The sequence below is a fragment of the Sparassis crispa genome (assembly GCF_003851025.1).
Source record: "Sparassis crispa DNA, contig_000015F, whole genome shotgun sequence".
NCBI classification, from domain to species: Eukaryota; Fungi; Basidiomycota; class Agaricomycetes; order Polyporales; family Sparassidaceae; genus Sparassis; species Sparassis crispa.
Genome location: NW_020939762.1, coordinates 646,043 through 662,717, shown reverse-complemented (window position 1 = coordinate 662,717; position 16,675 = coordinate 646,043). Strand labels below are relative to the sequence as shown.

At 53.0% G+C, this 16,675-nt stretch overlaps 6 protein-coding genes and 1 non-coding gene across 7 annotated transcripts; 5 read left to right on the top strand and 2 right to left on the bottom strand.

The window, feature by feature from the left end:
* Positions 1 to 1,912: 1,912 nt before the first annotated feature.
* Positions 1,913 to 3,737, bottom strand: SCP_1602340 (Pyridoxal reductase; the record flags this gene model as incomplete). The annotated part of the gene is made up of 12 exons (XM_027764683.1): positions 1,913 to 2,063; positions 2,141 to 2,274; positions 2,501 to 2,541; positions 2,593 to 2,648; positions 2,708 to 2,753; positions 2,807 to 2,873; positions 2,934 to 3,141; positions 3,193 to 3,230; positions 3,286 to 3,389; positions 3,442 to 3,545; positions 3,600 to 3,619; positions 3,675 to 3,737. 12 exons carry the CDS (start codon positions 3,735 to 3,737, stop codon positions 1,913 to 1,915), a joined length of 1,032 nt encoding a protein of 343 aa, XP_027620484.1.
* Positions 3,738 to 5,490: 1,753 nt separating this feature from the next.
* SCP_1602330 (Multifunctional cytochrome P450 monooxygenase af510) lies at positions 5,491 to 7,744 on the top strand (the record flags this gene model as incomplete). Its single annotated transcript, XM_027764682.1, has 13 exons — positions 5,491 to 5,698; positions 5,759 to 5,888; positions 5,936 to 6,124; positions 6,189 to 6,337; positions 6,400 to 6,521; positions 6,574 to 6,691; positions 6,741 to 6,754; positions 6,808 to 6,974; positions 7,042 to 7,064; positions 7,130 to 7,211; positions 7,271 to 7,393; positions 7,452 to 7,598; positions 7,672 to 7,744. 13 exons carry the CDS (start codon positions 5,491 to 5,493, stop codon positions 7,742 to 7,744), a joined length of 1,545 nt encoding a protein of 514 aa, XP_027620483.1.
* Positions 7,745 to 9,417: 1,673 nt separating this feature from the next.
* SCP_1602320 (hypothetical protein) lies at positions 9,418 to 10,395 on the top strand (the record flags this gene model as incomplete). Its single annotated transcript, XM_027764681.1, has 1 exon — positions 9,418 to 10,395. The coding sequence occupies one exon, from the start codon at positions 9,418 to 9,420 to the stop codon at positions 10,393 to 10,395; it is 978 nt and encodes a 325-aa protein (XP_027620482.1).
* A 746-nt stretch (positions 10,396 to 11,141) lies between these two features.
* Positions 11,142 to 11,252, bottom strand: SCP_r1602310 (the record flags this gene model as incomplete). The annotated part of the gene is made up of 1 exon (XR_003546594.1): positions 11,142 to 11,252. It is a non-coding gene; the product is annotated as a 5S ribosomal RNA (ribosomal RNA).
* Positions 11,253 to 13,846: 2,594 nt separating this feature from the next.
* Positions 13,847 to 14,387, top strand: SCP_1602300 (hypothetical protein; the record flags this gene model as incomplete). Its single annotated transcript, XM_027764680.1, has 4 exons — positions 13,847 to 13,871; positions 13,921 to 14,001; positions 14,054 to 14,170; positions 14,215 to 14,387. 4 exons carry the CDS (start codon positions 13,847 to 13,849, stop codon positions 14,385 to 14,387), a joined length of 396 nt encoding a protein of 131 aa, XP_027620481.1.
* Positions 14,388 to 15,090: 703 nt separating this feature from the next.
* On the top strand, positions 15,091 to 15,654 carry SCP_1602290 (hypothetical protein; the record flags this gene model as incomplete). The annotated part of the gene is made up of 2 exons (XM_027764679.1): positions 15,091 to 15,250; positions 15,488 to 15,654. The coding sequence occupies 2 exons, from the start codon at positions 15,091 to 15,093 to the stop codon at positions 15,652 to 15,654; spliced, it is 327 nt and encodes a 108-aa protein (XP_027620480.1).
* Positions 15,655 to 15,864: 210 nt separating this feature from the next.
* SCP_1602280 (hypothetical protein) lies at positions 15,865 to 16,026 on the top strand (the record flags this gene model as incomplete). Its single annotated transcript, XM_027764678.1, has 1 exon — positions 15,865 to 16,026. The coding sequence occupies one exon, from the start codon at positions 15,865 to 15,867 to the stop codon at positions 16,024 to 16,026; it is 162 nt and encodes a 53-aa protein (XP_027620479.1).
* Positions 16,027 to 16,675: the final 649 nt, after the last annotated feature.

Below are 16,675 nucleotides of genomic sequence, written 5' to 3'. Positions count from 1 at the left end.
CTTTCGTAGAACACCAATAATAGGAATCTGTGTAGCGACTTACACTCAGGCTACACACATGCTCAGCGCGGAGCAGGACACCTTAGCCCAGGAGGCCGAATTCGATATGGGGAAACTTCGCGCCGGTCGACAGCGATTAGGCAGGTTTCGCACGAAAGGAAAGTAGATGAACCGGTAACTCACCATGAAGTAGTTGTTCACGAAAACCATCATTAAGTCTCGCCCTCACCGACAGCTGAGGCAACTGCCCACATAAACCAAACAGACGAGCTGAGGAAGTTAAAGAAATCCTCAAATGCTCGGAGAAGCCAACAATTGGTACCCACTTCTGCTCCGGTGTGCATACCGCCTTGCGAGTCGGCTCCTCGTTTGGCTGCGATGAGCTAGCTTGCAGGCCGTTGACGGCGCGTTGCAAGCAACGCCTATACGATCGAAGTGTCCTAAAATGTCCTTGCGGTCCTCGCAAACGCCAGAGATGAGTTCGCGTGAATGCAGTATGTGCTGATGACGAGTCTCTGCCATCCCATGTGAGCAGCACGCTGAGGATAGTCCACAACCTAGCGGACACAACCTAGGCTACACATCCCGGTGCCGGTTTTCCACCTGTCGAGCATCGGCTCCGGCCCGCAATTTCAACCAAGTTGGTGTGTTAATCAGTGCCGGCACTTGAAGCTTTGAGGCTTCAGCGCTTGAGTGCTGAGCATCGTAGACACAACTTCTAGGTCGCTACTTGATCCAGGGCACCCATCAACACGCCACGATGTCTGGGCAGGACACTAGATGTAATCGGACAACGCGGACACGCACATCTCTCCATGAGGGCATGGTCTATTGGTCTGATTCGGTTGGCGGCCTATGGGCGCCTCTCGTCAGTTCACCGCTGGCTTCTGCCTTGGCGGAGCCACTGACGACATACGATTGCAGTCTTGTTAGATGCCACATCGGTGTCTCTGCAAAGAACGCGGCCTCACACTGAGTTTTACCCTACTCGCCACTCACGGCTGTGCGGGGAAGCATAACCAGTCTGCACCTCTCGAGCTCTGGGTGTCCTGCGCGAGCTACAGCTGCAGGTTGCGCCATCATGCGTCTTCCAAAGAAAAAGTCGTCACTCACTAATAATGGGGTTGTGCACAAGTGGCTCCCGCCCACACTCTCAACCATCATTGTGAGCGAGCGAGAGAACCACGAAGCGCGCAGGCTACCGTTGGTGCAAGTGTATGTCTTGTTAGTGCTGATATCAGGTTGGAGACTTCTGCAATTATCTTGTGCAGTACCTCAGAGTGCTTTCTTATATTGTAACAAGAAAGTACAAACAGTTTTTACTCACCTGAGGCTCCGTCTGTTGAGGCCCTGGATATTTTGAAAGCAGGGGGTGATGTGAATAAGCGCTCCGTAGGGCGCCAGTTGAATCAGACCAATCGACCGTAGACTCGTCTGTCCATTCTGTATTCCTGGCTACGGGACAAAAATACTGTGCGGGATCGGTACCATGCTATAGACGCGTGGGCGTCCAGGACTCGTACGCGCGGCGCAGGACATAGTGTGCCATCGGACAACGCGAGCACGCACCTCTCCCCATTCTGTATTCCAAGCGTCGGAATAAAAATGTTGCGCGGGATCAGTACAGGACTGCAGGCACAGAAGTGCCAGGTGAGCTGTGGCAAGTCTGACCCTGTCTCAAAAGCAGTGCGCCGGCGGACTTTGACCACTCCGTGGCAGACACAGATCAGACACGAACTGCGAATTCCATTACCTGTCAGAGACATATCGGTTACAGTACACGTCTTGGTCAGCAGCGCATTCCAGGTTTTACAACTCTCCGCTCAGGGCGCACAACGACCAACAACGAATTCAGGGCGAACGACGGCGAACTTCAAGCCAGCAGCGATGAGCGTCAAACAGCAAATTGCAATCATCCCCACAGGTGCGCAGCCTTCGGGTCGCCATAGTAGCGATCCCCCTTGACCTCATGCCCCGCGATGACCGCCTCGATCTCGGCCTTCTCTTCAGCCGTGAGCGTGACGTCGCCCGCGGCGAGGTTCTCCAGCGTGCGCTTCTTGTTCCTGCATGTTCACGCGGGCGAAGCATCACAGCCATTAGTGAGCGGGAACACGGACCGTTAAAGAAGAGATCGACGCACGAGGACCCAGGAATGGGCACGATGTGGGGGCCGAGCGAGCAGACCCACGCAAGGCTCAGCTGCGCAGGAGTCACGCCCTTTTTTTCCGCGATCGCTTTGAGCGCATCGACGAGCGTGAGGTTGTGTGCGAGGTTCTGCGCATAGTGCCGTATATTATTTTATTGTATGAAGTGTGGACCACCATGTGAACGGGAACGTGCACAGGTGGATGTATGCGCGGATGGGTATACGCCCAGATGAGCATATCGATGGAGAAGGGTGTGTATGTGCGCGAGTTAGTATATGTGCGGTTAGTATATGCGAGGGTGAGTATATGCACGCGTAAGTATATGTGCTGTACGGTGAGCGGGTCTGGCGTACCTCTTCCTTGAGGCGGGTCAAGTTTCGCCTGACGTCGCCCTCTGCGCAGGGTTAGTCGAATGCGAGTAATTCGAATGAAGAGCTGGACTAACCGGCGAGGTCGTCCCGGCTCTTGATGCTCCCAGTTAGGAAGCCCCGGCCTAATGGACTGCGTCGGCACCCTATCAATCCTGCGTAGGTATGACGTGCGTAAGGAAAGGTGCGTACGAGTAGGCGGCGATGGCGACGCCAAGTTCCTGTGCCGTCGCGATAACTACGGTTTGCTCAATAAGATTGGGCGAATACGCTAGAGGTGGACGGACATACCTTTCTTGGTCTCTTCCTCGAAGGACCACGGGCTGATCTCAATCTCCACCACCGCAATGGGGTGCACCTGCGAACAGCGCGCGCGTCAAATCCTTTCGCGGTGACAAGACATTGGAAGGTAACCTACCGCGTACGCCCGCCTCAGCGTCTCAGCGCTGCACTCAGACAACCCGATGTGGTCGAACAGACCATCCTTCGCGTACCCCGAGAGCGTCCGAACGGCCTCTTCGATGGGGATGTTCGAGTCGACGCGTGCAGACTCAAACAAGTCCAGGTGCTTGGTCCCGCGTAGGGCTGCGTTTATCGCGTCGATACTGCGCTTGAGATTCTCCGGCCTGCTCCCAGATATTCAGTGAGGTGACGCGAGAAGGAACGCGAGCACTCACGAGGAGTCAACGGCGAAGCTGCGGTACTTCACGCCACCCTGCGGAGGATCGAGATAAGCGCGATGTGGCAGCGGAACAATGGAACACACTTGCCTTAACGGAGAGGAACGTCCGGTCAGCGTACTCGGGGTACTTCTCGAAGAATCGCGCGACGAGCTCGAGGTTCGCGGTGGACATATCTGGGCCGTAGAATTCACCTGGCCCAACGTCATGAGCAGTACGCGGAACGGAAAGAATCCGGCAACCTACCGCTGTTGAGCATCATCTTCACGCCAGGAGGGAGAGCGTCAATGCCGGACTTGATGGCGTCGAAGGCATCCTCATCAGAGAGGGCGTCGGTCTTCCCCCTCCATCTGTTGACGCGACGCTGTCAGAGTACGCAGAGAGAATGACCAAGAGAGACGGACGTCATCATCATTAAGCCATGCTGTTCAGCCAAGTAGAGATCAGACTCCGGTTCGACTCGTCGCGGACACACGCACCCCGATCCTCCCGATCGTCACGTCAGACGCTGTGCCCCCCAGGGACGTAGTGTTGCGAACCATCTTCAGTTAGGTACTTGCAGCTGGATACGGTTGAAGCGAAGGCGTTTAGAGAACTCAAAGAGTAGGTGACGAGCCTGCGAATGAGAGTCTGTGTACCTCGACGCTGAGCTTCTTATACATGTCCGGTCAGTGAGTCCGACCGAGCAAGCCGGCCGAACAAGCATACGTGGTAGATCGGCCTGCGGAAATCGCTGACATAGACCGTCCTGAAGCTCACCTGAGCGAGCCATCGATAACTGACTCATCTACACAACCGCATCGTCACCGCAAGCGGACAATTGAATACTATTCGAATTCATGCGTATGAAGCAGCTACCGGAGGGCGGGCGGCGTTTAGACGCTCGTTGTGAAGGCTGTTTCAAGTTGAACACCCTGTTCTCTTCTATCCTCGGATCGTATTACTTTCTACTAGTACTTACTGTCAAAATATTTCCTGGACCACAGGGCTGATACAACAATGTAAACTCTGTCCGCAAAGACCATCTACTGGATCCGTCACGTGCGGTACAGGGTACGGCGACGCCCACCCGCCGCTGCAGCGATGTCCCGTATGCCATGATCGTCGGTACATAGCTTGTTAACTTTTCAATACTTATGATCCTTACTCCAATGTCCACACTCTATCATTCTTTGTCGCAGGTAGTTGCCTCGTGAACGGCTGTACAACAGCCTTATCATCAGCATAGAGTAGAATCTACGGTGGATCGACTAGTGGAATCGCCAACACAGACGAACCTGAGAATGGCCTTACCGTAGCGCCTCTTCGTTTCCGATATCAAGCCAAGTACCCACGTGCGGAGCTCTAACACGTTGCATGCTACTGAATCATTCGCGGGTTTTGCTTTACGAAGCTAGGTCATTTGGAGAGGAATTCCAACCTATGTGAGGGAATTTACTTCCTCGTCTCTTGTGGTAGTGACTCTGCATACGTCGTCAGGATACACGAGGAACTCCAGTTTGTAACCCGGGAGTATCGGCCGGCGGGATGAGTGCAGTAAGCACCTTAGCAAGGACATCTTCCGTGTGTGCAAGTTTTCTTGATGCGGGGAATATGTGTAATGGAAGCTCAAGTTCCCCTACCGTTCCCGCGCAGGTGGTAACTTAGAAGGTGCTGATAGAATCGCCCTGGACGTCCATTCCCTCCCCAGGCGCGGGCCCAGAACAGTGGCATCAAACGAGAGTTGGGATACTTGAACTCTGTTGACATCGTCTAACGTATCCGATATGAAGTTACGGCCAGGCCGTAAAATTCGCAGTTCGCCTTGTAAGAACATCTTTTCAAGCTCTTGCCATAGACCAGGTCCACCGACTCAGGGTTGCACCTGTTTCTCCTGGGCATTGACCTTAAAACGGACTTTACTTGACATCTACGTTTCTGGGTTTTCTGGGTCAATCACCGCTGCTGCGTTACCACATCACTGCGCAGGAGAGGCGCCAAGAAGCCTCTGGCATGATCGGCTTCAGTTGGTCCCGACGGGAAGCACAATTCTTTCCTTCTTCCATCCTGTCCGTCTCTCGTACCCGCGCGTAATGGTATTTGTCTCTTCTACTCTTTCCGCTGTTCCGGTGAATATACTGATTGCTCCAGATATTCAGAGCCGCTCTTCCACCCTTCTGGACACCCACATTATCGTCTGTAGCCATGTATTCCCGGAAAGCTGTGTGCCTCTTCCATTTCGCGCGCAACGAATCGCTGGCATAACCCTTTTAGTGGTACTCTGCGTTATGCACGATGTTAAAAGGCGGGTTAAGGATGGTTCTTCTTGTCATCTCCCCCATGGATTTTACGATGATATACTTGCTATGCACATTCGCCGTTGCTCTCATACTGCTCCGGCGAAAGAGTGCATCCTCTCGCCCTCTCCCGCCCGGTCCACCCGCAGACCCATTGATCGGGCATCTGAGGGTATTCTCTCCTGCGCACCAACACTCCCTGTTCCGAAAGTGGGCAGGAGAATACGGTAAAGATCGCCTTCGTACTGTCTACAACTCTTAACTGATTCCAAATGCTTTCGTTGCAGGAGACATCTTCCGTCTGAATATTCTCGGGCAGCACCTGGTAGTGCTGAACTCTGCGGAAGCGGTGATTGATCTCCTAGAGAAACGGGGCACCGTCTACAGCGACAGACCGACATGTACAATGTTCGAAATGTCTGTATCTTGCGCAAATACTAGAGTATATATCTGACGACTATCAGGATGGGCTGGGAGGCAGATGTTGCCGTTATGCCTTACGGCCCTCGGTGGAGGAAACACAGGAAGATGCTCCAGGAGTATTTCAATTATAACAAGTGTCTCACGTATCGCGGAGATCAAGCTCGGGAAGTGCATGCGCTGCTTAAGGTCCTGCTGACAGCACCCGAGCAATTTCTCACATTAACTCGCAGGTACGAATGCCTCTCGTGTCCTCGTTTGCGCCACATTTCTTCGGTGACTGATGTTTTCAAACAGTTTTGCTCTGTCGAGCATTATAAAAATCACGTACGGCCATCAAGTCCTACATCCCTACGACGACGTTTACATCAAGCTCGCTGAAGGGGCTTTCGACGCCTTGAGCGAGGCTGCTGCAGGAATGTCCTTGTTGGACCTCTTCCCATCTCGTACGTCTCACTATACTATAGTGAACGTCAAGTGCTCATTATTTACAATGTTGCAATATAAGTGCGACATGTTCCCTGGCATTGGTTCCCTGGGTTTTCGTCCCTGACGGCTGCCGCGCGCCGCTTGAAGCCCGCTACGAGGAGGTTGCATGATTATCCCCTTGAAGACATTCGGAGGCAGATGGTCGGCCCCATGTTTTGATCCCGCAAATGCCGTATTCTGACACAGCTTGCAGGACATTGGGATCGCGCAATCGTCCTTCCTCGCCTCCCATCTGGAGGCCCTCGACTTGGCTATGGTCAGCGGCGAGGAGCTCGAAGACCTCAAGGGCGCGGCTGCCGTTATCCTCATAGGTACGTCCTAGTTCTCCTCCGCATTTGATCAAGCTAACTCGTGATGCAGCTGGGGCAGATACTGTCAGTGTGCAGTCCATTCCCGAGGAGTCTTGTGTTAGCTGACAACATCTCAGACTTGGTCGCTCATTCAGACGTTCTTCGCCGCGATGTTGCTGTTCCCCGAGGCGCAGCGAAAGGCACAGGAGGAGATCGACCAAGTTGTGGGGTCCAGGCGGATCCCAGACTCCAGTGATCGCGACGCGTTGCCATTCGTGGAGTGCGTGCTCCAGGAGACGATGAGGTGCGTTTCGTGCGGGAAGCTGACGCGCGACGACGGGAGGACCGAGCTGATTTGTGATGTCTCACAGATGGCGACCGGTTGTTCCTTTCGGTGCGTCTTGTCGAATCCTTCTCAACGCCTTTGGGGTCTTACTTTTGACTCTGTTGGACGCTTAGGTTTCGCACATAGGAGTCGCGAGGACGACGAGTACAATGGGATGTTCATACCGCAGAGATCGGTGGTCATACCCAATGCAGTGTGAGTACATATTGGCCCTGCCAATGGTCTGCTAAAATTTCTTTGCCCTACTATCGCAGAGCGATGAGTCGCGACGAGAAGATTTACAAGGACGCAGATCAATTCTACCCCGAGCGCTTCCTTCCTGCTCCTGCGGGGCGCGGTGAGCCGCATTTCAATGCTAGCTTTGGATTCGGTCGGCGGTGCGTTGTTTCGATATAATGAGTGCCAACGGTGTGCCTTATGCCATCCATTTCATAGAATTTGTCCCGGGCGCCATTTCGCGGACAATAGCACATGGCTTGTTGTAGCATCAGTTCTCGCCATGTTAAACATCACCAAGGTCTTAGGAGAGGATGGGAAGGAGGTTGAGCCAAAGGTGGAGTTCACAACGGACGGACAAGTGAGGTGAGCCTTTCATCGTCCGGGTCGTCCACGGATTCCGCGCGATGTCGTCTGGTGTCTGACATGGCGTGCGTAGCCGACCAAAACCGTTTGCATGCACTATTCGACCACGTTCTGAGGCTGCGAAGAGTCTGATTCTGCAGCAATAAAGGGCCGGCGAGGAGTATGATCTGATGTACGCAGGAGAAACTGTCGCGGAAAGTCCTTAGTATGTTCATTCGTTTTCATTTGCACACCGAAGTTTAGAAAGTCATATATGATGCGACTCTAACCGAAGAAATCAGTACGGTAGTGGTTACACGGTTCAGTAGAGGAAATAAAATTCGCGAATTAACACCTGTTTTGTGTCAATCGCAGACAACATATCCAACTGGCTCCACCTCAGTTCGTCCGATAAAAGATCAGAGGTCATAGGCTTAGCATATTTTCTATCATGACATTGAAGATAGGTGGTCTATACCAGAAATCGCATCGGGGCAAAGGTGAAAGCGCGTTGCGGGCAAAAAAGTTTGCAGTGGCTGAAAGAAAGACTCTTTCACACAGGAGGTTCCTGTTGTGCCGGCCCAAGGTATGTTGACAATAATAGATAGCTGTAGTAACCTGACAGACTCTGTAGCACTATGTCGACAACAGTATGCTACATAATTTGGCTGGGCACTACAGCCCGGGAACCCATTTGCTGTCGGATGCTATGAAAATCCGACGTCAATTTGGACGGGCCATGGCACGTCGCTCGGCTGGTTTCTTGAAAAACTGACACTCGAAATGTGTTCCGAGACAGTGAAAACTGGATAGGTCATCGAGCTCTGAGGGAGGTTTTGAAAGGAGTTAAGAGATTAATCAACCTCACAAGAGTGGCGACTTATAAAACCAAGAAAAGAAGTCCGTGTACCCGATTCATCGGCCTGCCTCTTGATGGATCCGCATAATCTACTGTGATTTCGATCCACCGTTCAATGAGGAACATGGGCCCGACGAGCCAGAGTCATTGACTTCATTTTCAGCACTAACCTAAGGTCTTCAAACTGCAGCACAACCGGCGCAGTATGCACATAGCCTGGTCAAGATTAAGGAACCACACCTGGAGACCTGTTCAGCTTTTGACGTATCCCGCCCTCTGACCATCTGAGCATCCTTCTTGTTCCTCATGGCGGCTTCACGGTCCCCACTCAAAAGGTTCCTGCTTAGTTGGGGTTGAGTACTGAGTATGGAGTCTAAACTTTGAACTTTGAGGTGATTTGCATGATCGTCCGGGATTAGCATACAAGTTGATACAACGCGCAAGCTCACAGAAATCCCGTTTGCTGGAATCGCATGCAGCAAGTATTGGAACATGAGAAGCACAAATTCAATAAACGGACATTGTTATGAGGCAGCCCACGAAAGCCGGTGGCAACGCTTGCGTATGGCTTAGATCCCAGGTACCGCTCTCAGACAGGCTGTGAGAGATCTACACAGGTTTTGATTCTGACCACCGCACAGCTGTAGACGCCGATCTAACTCCTCCTGCACTATGGCATACCGTGCGCAAATTCCGTTCTAAGGCCGTGTGCATGTCTCTTCTTAGTATACGAGTCTGTGCTGAGAGCTGTGAAAGTGCGGTGCGCACGGGCCGCGGCCGCGGTAGCCAAGAGGTAGCCACGAGACACGGTGGCGGTGAGCCTGCCCTGAAGCTGACACCGCCGCGTCGCGATCGAGATGAAAAGTTGTGCGACCGTCTCTGAACTGTCTCTCCCGCCGACGCGTCCGCTCCCTCATACCCATATACCTCTGTACATTATCCTTTCCCCTCTTCGCCACCCCTTCGCCGACAAAAAAAAACATGGGCCGCCCGCTGTTTTCCTCCACCCACGTCCCCGCAGTGCGCGTCGAGACCGAGCCCGAGCCAGAGCCAGCGCCAGCACACCCCGCGTACGAAAAGTGGTCCTACTGGAAACCCTTCGACCCCGACGCGGACGAGTTCTTCGAGAACGACGATGCCGTGTACGAAGCGTTCATCGACCCAGCGCAGCTCCCACCCGCCCAGCGCGCCCCGGGCCTCTACTTTGAGCGCAGCAGCAGCACCGGCAGCGAGAGTAGCGGCGGCGGCTCCGCGAGTGACATGGACGCCGTCTCCGTAGAAGAGCTTGAGGTTGCGGGCAGCCGCAGGGAGCTACGGCCGGTCCGGCTACCTAGCGAATGGCAAGTGCTCCCGACGTACACCCTCGAGGTCCCCGAGGAGCCGCACTCGTATGAGCCGGGCGAGATGGTCTCGCAGTATGCGAACATGTATAACATCGTTGGCGCCTCTGCATCTACCGTGTCCACCACGTCGGATTCCTCAGCCTCGGCGTCACCAGCCCCTCGCGAGCGCTCCCCGCCTCCCGCGCCGAGGATGTACGAGCGCGCGCCAACAGACATCGAGTATCCCGCCTCGCCCTCTGACGAGCCGATGCTTGCACGCGCCTCCCAGCCCTCGCCCGGGGGCTGGTTCGATGGTGAGTTCGAGCACTCCCAAGAGGCCAACGACGATGCACACCCCGCCACACTGCCCATGATGCCCGAGCTCGTCCCCGTCTACGACTCAGACCCCGACGCCGCAGATCGGCCCACCACTCCCGTCCGTAGGGCTGCGTCGACCTGGAGACAGCGCCCCCCGGCGTATACGTCCCCCGCGATCCTGCCTTCTCAACCACTGTACTCCGGGACCTCGATCTTCCCCGTTCGCGCGAGCCCGCTCACGAACCGCAGCGCGCGCAGGTCCGTCGCGCACATCACGCCTACGCCCGCGCTCGTGCCGATGCATCGCGCAGTTTTCTGAGCGCGGTGCGTGCACAGGCGCTGCTGCGGAAGTAAACTTGATCCACGAGTCGACATGTTCTCGCTCATACTCATGCATTCCCCACTGTCTGCGCTGTTTGGTTTCGTCCCACTTCGCTTCGTCTGTCTCTCTGGTTTCGTTCCACCTCATTTCGTCTGCCTCTCTGTTTATGATGCATCCTGCCGCACTCCTTTAGCTCCGCATACAGGCCCGTCTGTTAGCGCTTCGCCCGATCCCATTCTACCTAAAATACCACACGCGTGGTGATCCCCATATCCGCAATGCTCTTACCTAGCGCCCTAATCAGACACGCTCTATAGCTACTTCCTTATTCTATCTTTTCGCTTCCCGTCTTTCACTCCAGGCTCTCGGTTCCCCGTTTCGGATCGCGCAGGTTGCGCTCTGTACACGTACCGCTTGCTGCCCGTTGCTCACTGTACACATTCCCATACGGTTGGCTGGCCACGCATGCTACTTGCTTGAGCTTACTTACTGTATACGTACGTACTTGGATAGATTTCGATGCAAAGGTCCATGGTCGACTTGGAATGGTTTGTCGACGTGAAGTTGACTGCGCGTACGAGTTTTCAACTTTCAACGTCGACGTTGGACGGTTGGGTAACACCAAGGATGTTCCAAATAATATCAGGACAAGGGACTGAAAGCGAGGTTTAATAAGAAGATCTAGAACTGATTGAGACTTAGGGAACGGTTAAAAGGAGGAGCAAAAAGCTGACCAGAAAAACCACAGCACCCAGGATTCCCGCGTGGTCCCCCACCGTGGTACTAACTGGGCGGCACTCCGGTTAACTACGCAGATCGGACGGGATGCGGTGTTTTCGAAGTCCTATGGCCGTGGATAGTGTTTTTGCTTGTTAATAATATATAACCAGTGAATGAAGGATGCCGAAATCGCTTCTAAGTTCTAACGAAGATAGATAACAATGGCATACTCACGCACATATCGTCTCCGCTGTTCTTGGGTGGTGGTACAATTTGACGGAGTGATTGATCACTCAACGATTTTCCTCTGCAGTGATGTCCTCCATCACGGTTTCTTGTCTGTAGGTGACCTACCTTCTCCCGACGATCGCGACAATATGGTGGCCCTCGGTTCTGGAGTATGGTAACTAACTAGAAGCTGTATCTATGAGCCTAATGCTCTCCTACTCTCCAAAGGAATGCTGAGTATCGCGGGTGGACTGATTTGCGCGATGTCGAGTCGTTGGCTTTGAGGCGAGAATATCTGTCACGGTCTTACCACCTGCGAGCAGCAGAGAGAACAAAGTCAGTCTCGCACTCGTGAGTACACGTAGTTCAATGCTTCTGGCTGTGACCTCGCTTACCCGCGTCGCAAACGTTGATGCCTCTTTGGAAGAACGGTGCAAATGCCACGACAAATCTGGGATTTTTGCCGCCTCCAAAGCAAGATCCGGGTAACGTGCCTACACAAACGTACAGTATGTATATTATGCCCCACTATTTCTGTATTCCTCCGCAGAGGTCATCGCCCTGATTTTTTTCCCAGCAAGTTCGCTGTTATCGGCAGTATCGTTGCCAGAAGATCCCAGAGTATGCGCCATTTCCTTGCAGCTGGCTTTGATTTGCTTCTTGGTGTCCCGTCGGCGACGCACATGCGATGGTGTTTGACTTCCCTATTCCACTGTTCCGACGCACGTACGGACGCCCAGGACCGGAGATCCGAATGCATCCCGACATCGGGCTATTCCATGACTTCGTACGACCACAACTTAGCTAACACTGTGGTCCTCATTTGATCGATCTCCATACTCATTTGATCGTCTTATAGGCATCGGCGACACGCATGGGCATGAGGATGGTCTTACCGCGGCAACGCGGCCGTCACGATATAAGCACTAGACTAGGTACATACGCCGCGCCAACGCCGTGCTCCCGATATGCACCCGTTTCTCCGTTGATTTTGTGCGTCCCTGGTGCACTGTTACAACCTTGCCAACAGGGGTGCTGATGCAACTAGATCGGTAGGGTAGCACCCAGAGCGAAGTCAGCGTGGAAGGAAATGTACATCGGTGGGGAAACGTACATTTTCAGCTCGTTATATGCTAGCTAACTGGCCCGGATGGCCTTGTCCCTCGTCCTTTAACAAGGCTCAAGGGGGACCGTTGGGGGCCGGGAGGGACGTGCTAGGCTCTGTACATGTTTCACCCGCAAAGGTGGCCCAAATTCATGCACGGGGGGACTCTCCTCCGAGTCGGCCGCGACGGCCCGAGACGACGTCTCGCGGGAGTGGTCCGTCCCACGATGCGCGGATTCGTGCCCTGTGTGAGTGCAATTGCATCTCTGGTTCTATTTGCTAGCTGAAGGGGGTAGCGCCTCTGGGAGGGACAGCTGTACGGAAGCAGGATGCACTTGCTGGAGATGGAAAGACGGTGCAGAATGCGCTGGCAATATTCCATGCACTATATCAACTGTGCTGCTCGTCAGCCACAGCTGTAGGGGATAGGCGCCAATAATCACATCACGAGCAGTACCCGCTGCTTGAAGAACTTGAAGACTTCAACAGTCCTTTCAGGCTACGCTCATGATTCGCCTGTCTCCATGTTCCGAATTTTTCCCCTTTTGCTATTTACCGCTGCAGCATGTGACAAGTTGGCGATTCTCTTGCGCAGAAGACGTACCGTGACTGTGTTTCTGTCGTTCTATCAAACGCAGTTTGACTATACGGAAATCAGCATATTCTGCACAGGAAAGGCGCTCCTCAATCCACGTACGACTTCGAGCGTGACGACTTGTTAGACGATTCTCAGAATTCCTGTTCTTACAGAATTGTGCCGCAGATTGAAGTGCGCCCATTTTTGTTTCCGCTTCATCACAGATGTGTTGCCTAATTTCAGAATACTAAAGACTACTGGTAACCTCAGTCTTGGTCCAGAACATGGGTCCTGCAGCATCCATGCTCTGCGTCGCACTGATCGGACAACAGTGTTTCAAGGAAGGAGGTAATTTTACTCGAAAGGTTTCGGGTGTAATCCTGATATCCTCATGATCATGGGCGACGTAAATTACGCGCGTACATGCCACCTATTTGTGACAGCAAAACAAAGGTACGAACGATGAGGCGAAACCCCACGTTTCGCTTGATTTGCCGTTCAACCTCCTTATCTAGAGTTTATTGGCTTAGCTTTGTGTATTAAGAGAAGTCCCCTTAAGTACCACCGTTGTATTCCTACGTGCCCCCTTATGAATCGGACGAGACTGGTGCGTCAATGATTTGTTGTTCAATAATTACTGTAAGTTCTCACTTGCGTTCAGGTTTTTTGAATATCTATCCTGTGAAGGTCGAAGAACGCGAAGTTATGTTACATGAAGATTCCACCGTAATTTGCCACGTACACTGATTCAGCTTCTGCGAAGCATTCCTACCAGCATTATCCTGCGACATAGACAAGAGTTTATCCCAGTAATTCTGATGGTCATCTTCCATCTTGTGCTTCGTGCGTACTCTCCGATTCGTGGTCTTGCTACTTACGGTCATCGTCATAGTGGTGATATCCAACCACCTCTCGCCATACGACGCACTTTTTTTCCACGGTGGCATCATTCACATGGACCTACTGCGACAACGTCGGTTTTTCAAACCTGCAGTGGGTGCCTGTGCTCACAAGGGTTAAACTAGTCTTGGCTTCCCCGACAGCAACTACCTGGGCTGTCCTCGTTTCACTGGGTGCGAACATCGACGAGAAGGGCATGATGGATCCGACGACATTGATAAACAGAGTGTTTCCCGAAGAGTGTGGGCTGATTCTGCTTAGCGCGACCTTCTCGTTTCGCCCGCAGACGATGTTACAATCGAGCGCACTATAGAGACCGTTCAGCCGGCCCTTCAGGCACACCCAATGGGCGCTGAGGTGAAGTTGCTGGGGACCTTGACAGCTCTCATCCTCATTATCGCTATTTATTTTCTGTACCCCAAGACACCGCTCATCAAGAGCAGCGAGATCATTGGCTAGACTGTGGACGGGACAGGCCAGACGAACAGGAACGTATTTAGAACAATACTGCGCGATTGGAATTTATTACTACAGCAGAGATCTAATTGATGATCGTGGCCGAGAACTTTGGTGGCCAAGAAGCGGAAGTACGTGACTTTGTCTTCGGTGCTGCTATCTGCTGTTCTATGCTTGCAGGTTGTTCCTCTGATGCTGCATGAGAGCAAGAAAACCTATTGGACCCATCCTCTTCTGCCAGATAAATCAGGTTCCGCTCCTTGCACTGATTGCGATAACGATTGTCGTCCTGGAAGCTCCTCTTTTCGACAGTGCATCTCGCGAAGGCTTTGCTTCTATTTCTACGGTCCCGAGCACGTGTTTGTGGTCGCCGGTGGCTCTTTTGATGTGTTGGACCTTCTTATGTCGGCATTCGTTCGCAGGCCTAAGCAATGTAACGTGGTCCACAATCTGCGTCGACATCAGTTTCCTATACACCCGCTAATCGTATCGGTTTGGGTGTGCTCTGGCACTCTCAGATATCGTAGCCTGGTTGGCATCATGTGCACTTCCATGTCCCGTTCGTCAAGGTCGCTGTCGCGAGCACCTTCGTAGCCTCGTCTATGCACAAGACGTACAACATGCAGCTTTAGGTCGTGGGTACATTAAATATAACAGCTATCGCCGATATCTAAAGGCCAATCCTTAGATTCCGACGGCTAGTTTCATGGAAGTTCTACTATATCAGATGCCGGATTATAGCCTGCATGGACGACCGCCGTGGACACTTGAGCCAGATTCCATTGTGGCTCAGCAGAATGGAACCATCGTTACGCCACTCCGCGTCATGTGCGCCGAGCTCACCGATTCCAAGACACTGAAGTCTAGTGAGTATATTCTGGTACATGGCATCACTGTCTACGTGCCCCGATAGTTCGGAACGAATGCGTTGTCGAACTTACCAGCATACTGCCAAAACCGTTGAGCGTTCCTTAGGGTGCTTACACGTTGGTATATGGGCGTTCTTCTGGTGGTGGCAATTACAGGGAAATGGTTGTTCACGCGTTCACGGCTGTATGTCTACCTCGATCAAATGAACTGCGTCGTACTAACCAGTATCACAGTGCAACGAAGGACGTCCCTCTTTGCACTCTCAGGCGTCAACGCGTCAACTGCCCCGACGACACTACCTCTCGACGAAACTTCGGTAGCCAATGTAAAGACAATTGTAGATAAGCAGGTCCTTGACACCACTCATCTTATTGACCCCACCGTTCTCGACGAACAATGAAACACGAAGCTAGCGCTTGGATGGCTTCACACAGGTTCTGACTCTCCACAACATTACTTCGCCTCTCAACGCCTACCTCGGTCCCACGGTCCTCCGGTCCCACGGTCCTCGTCGCGGCTGCACAGTAGCTGTGGTCAACCTTCTGGGCAATCTGGCCACGGGAGAAATTGCAGCCGCCTGTCAACGCCCAAGGGGCCATACACGACCGCGATGGTGCATTATCAAAAGATGCACGTTGTGCAGGCCATTCATACGCGAGTGGTACAGGATATGCTCGGTGGTCTGCTTGTGTGTGGGCTGGCCGTCACCGTGCTGATGCGGCACTCGGGCGCGATCCAGCCCAATTGGGCGCCGTACGCCATCGAGGCGTAGACGAGCGTGCTCGTGGGCAGCCAATTGTGCAGCTAGATGGCGGAAATAGTCTAGGGAGCGCGGGGTGAATGATGCACGGAGACCGTATCGGTTCGCGCTGGGGAGGATAGAACACGAACGGAAGAAACTTAGGTTTGGATTGGGTATCACTTCGTCTTCCGTATAGCGAGAGAACGCTACGATAGTTCCTGGGAACACTACAATTTCATGATAGAACTAATGATATATCCAAAGATGTCGCAAGGCAAATTATGCACCGAATGACGACGCATCGACGATGAAGAAGTATACCTATTGGAACGGTTAGTAGAAGTTATTACAAGGTGAGGATCAGGTGGAAGTTGAACCACACCGCATTTGGTGTGCACGGTCCGCTGTACCAAGTCACGAAGGAATTGACGACTGTCTTCGTACACCTTGTGACGGCACGAAACAAGGTATCACCTGAGATAAGCTCCGCCCATCCTGAGTGATAGCATGTCCAGCTGATAGGACAATCCAGTTGGCGACAACGGCTTGCTGGATGGACGGAGACACAAGAACGCATAGTTTGAAGGGCCGGATGAACCGCGATGAGACGCGGAATTCGCGGCCATTCAGAGAAAGTGCGAGGCAATCGCATATCGATGTGGATTCCACATCACAGCAA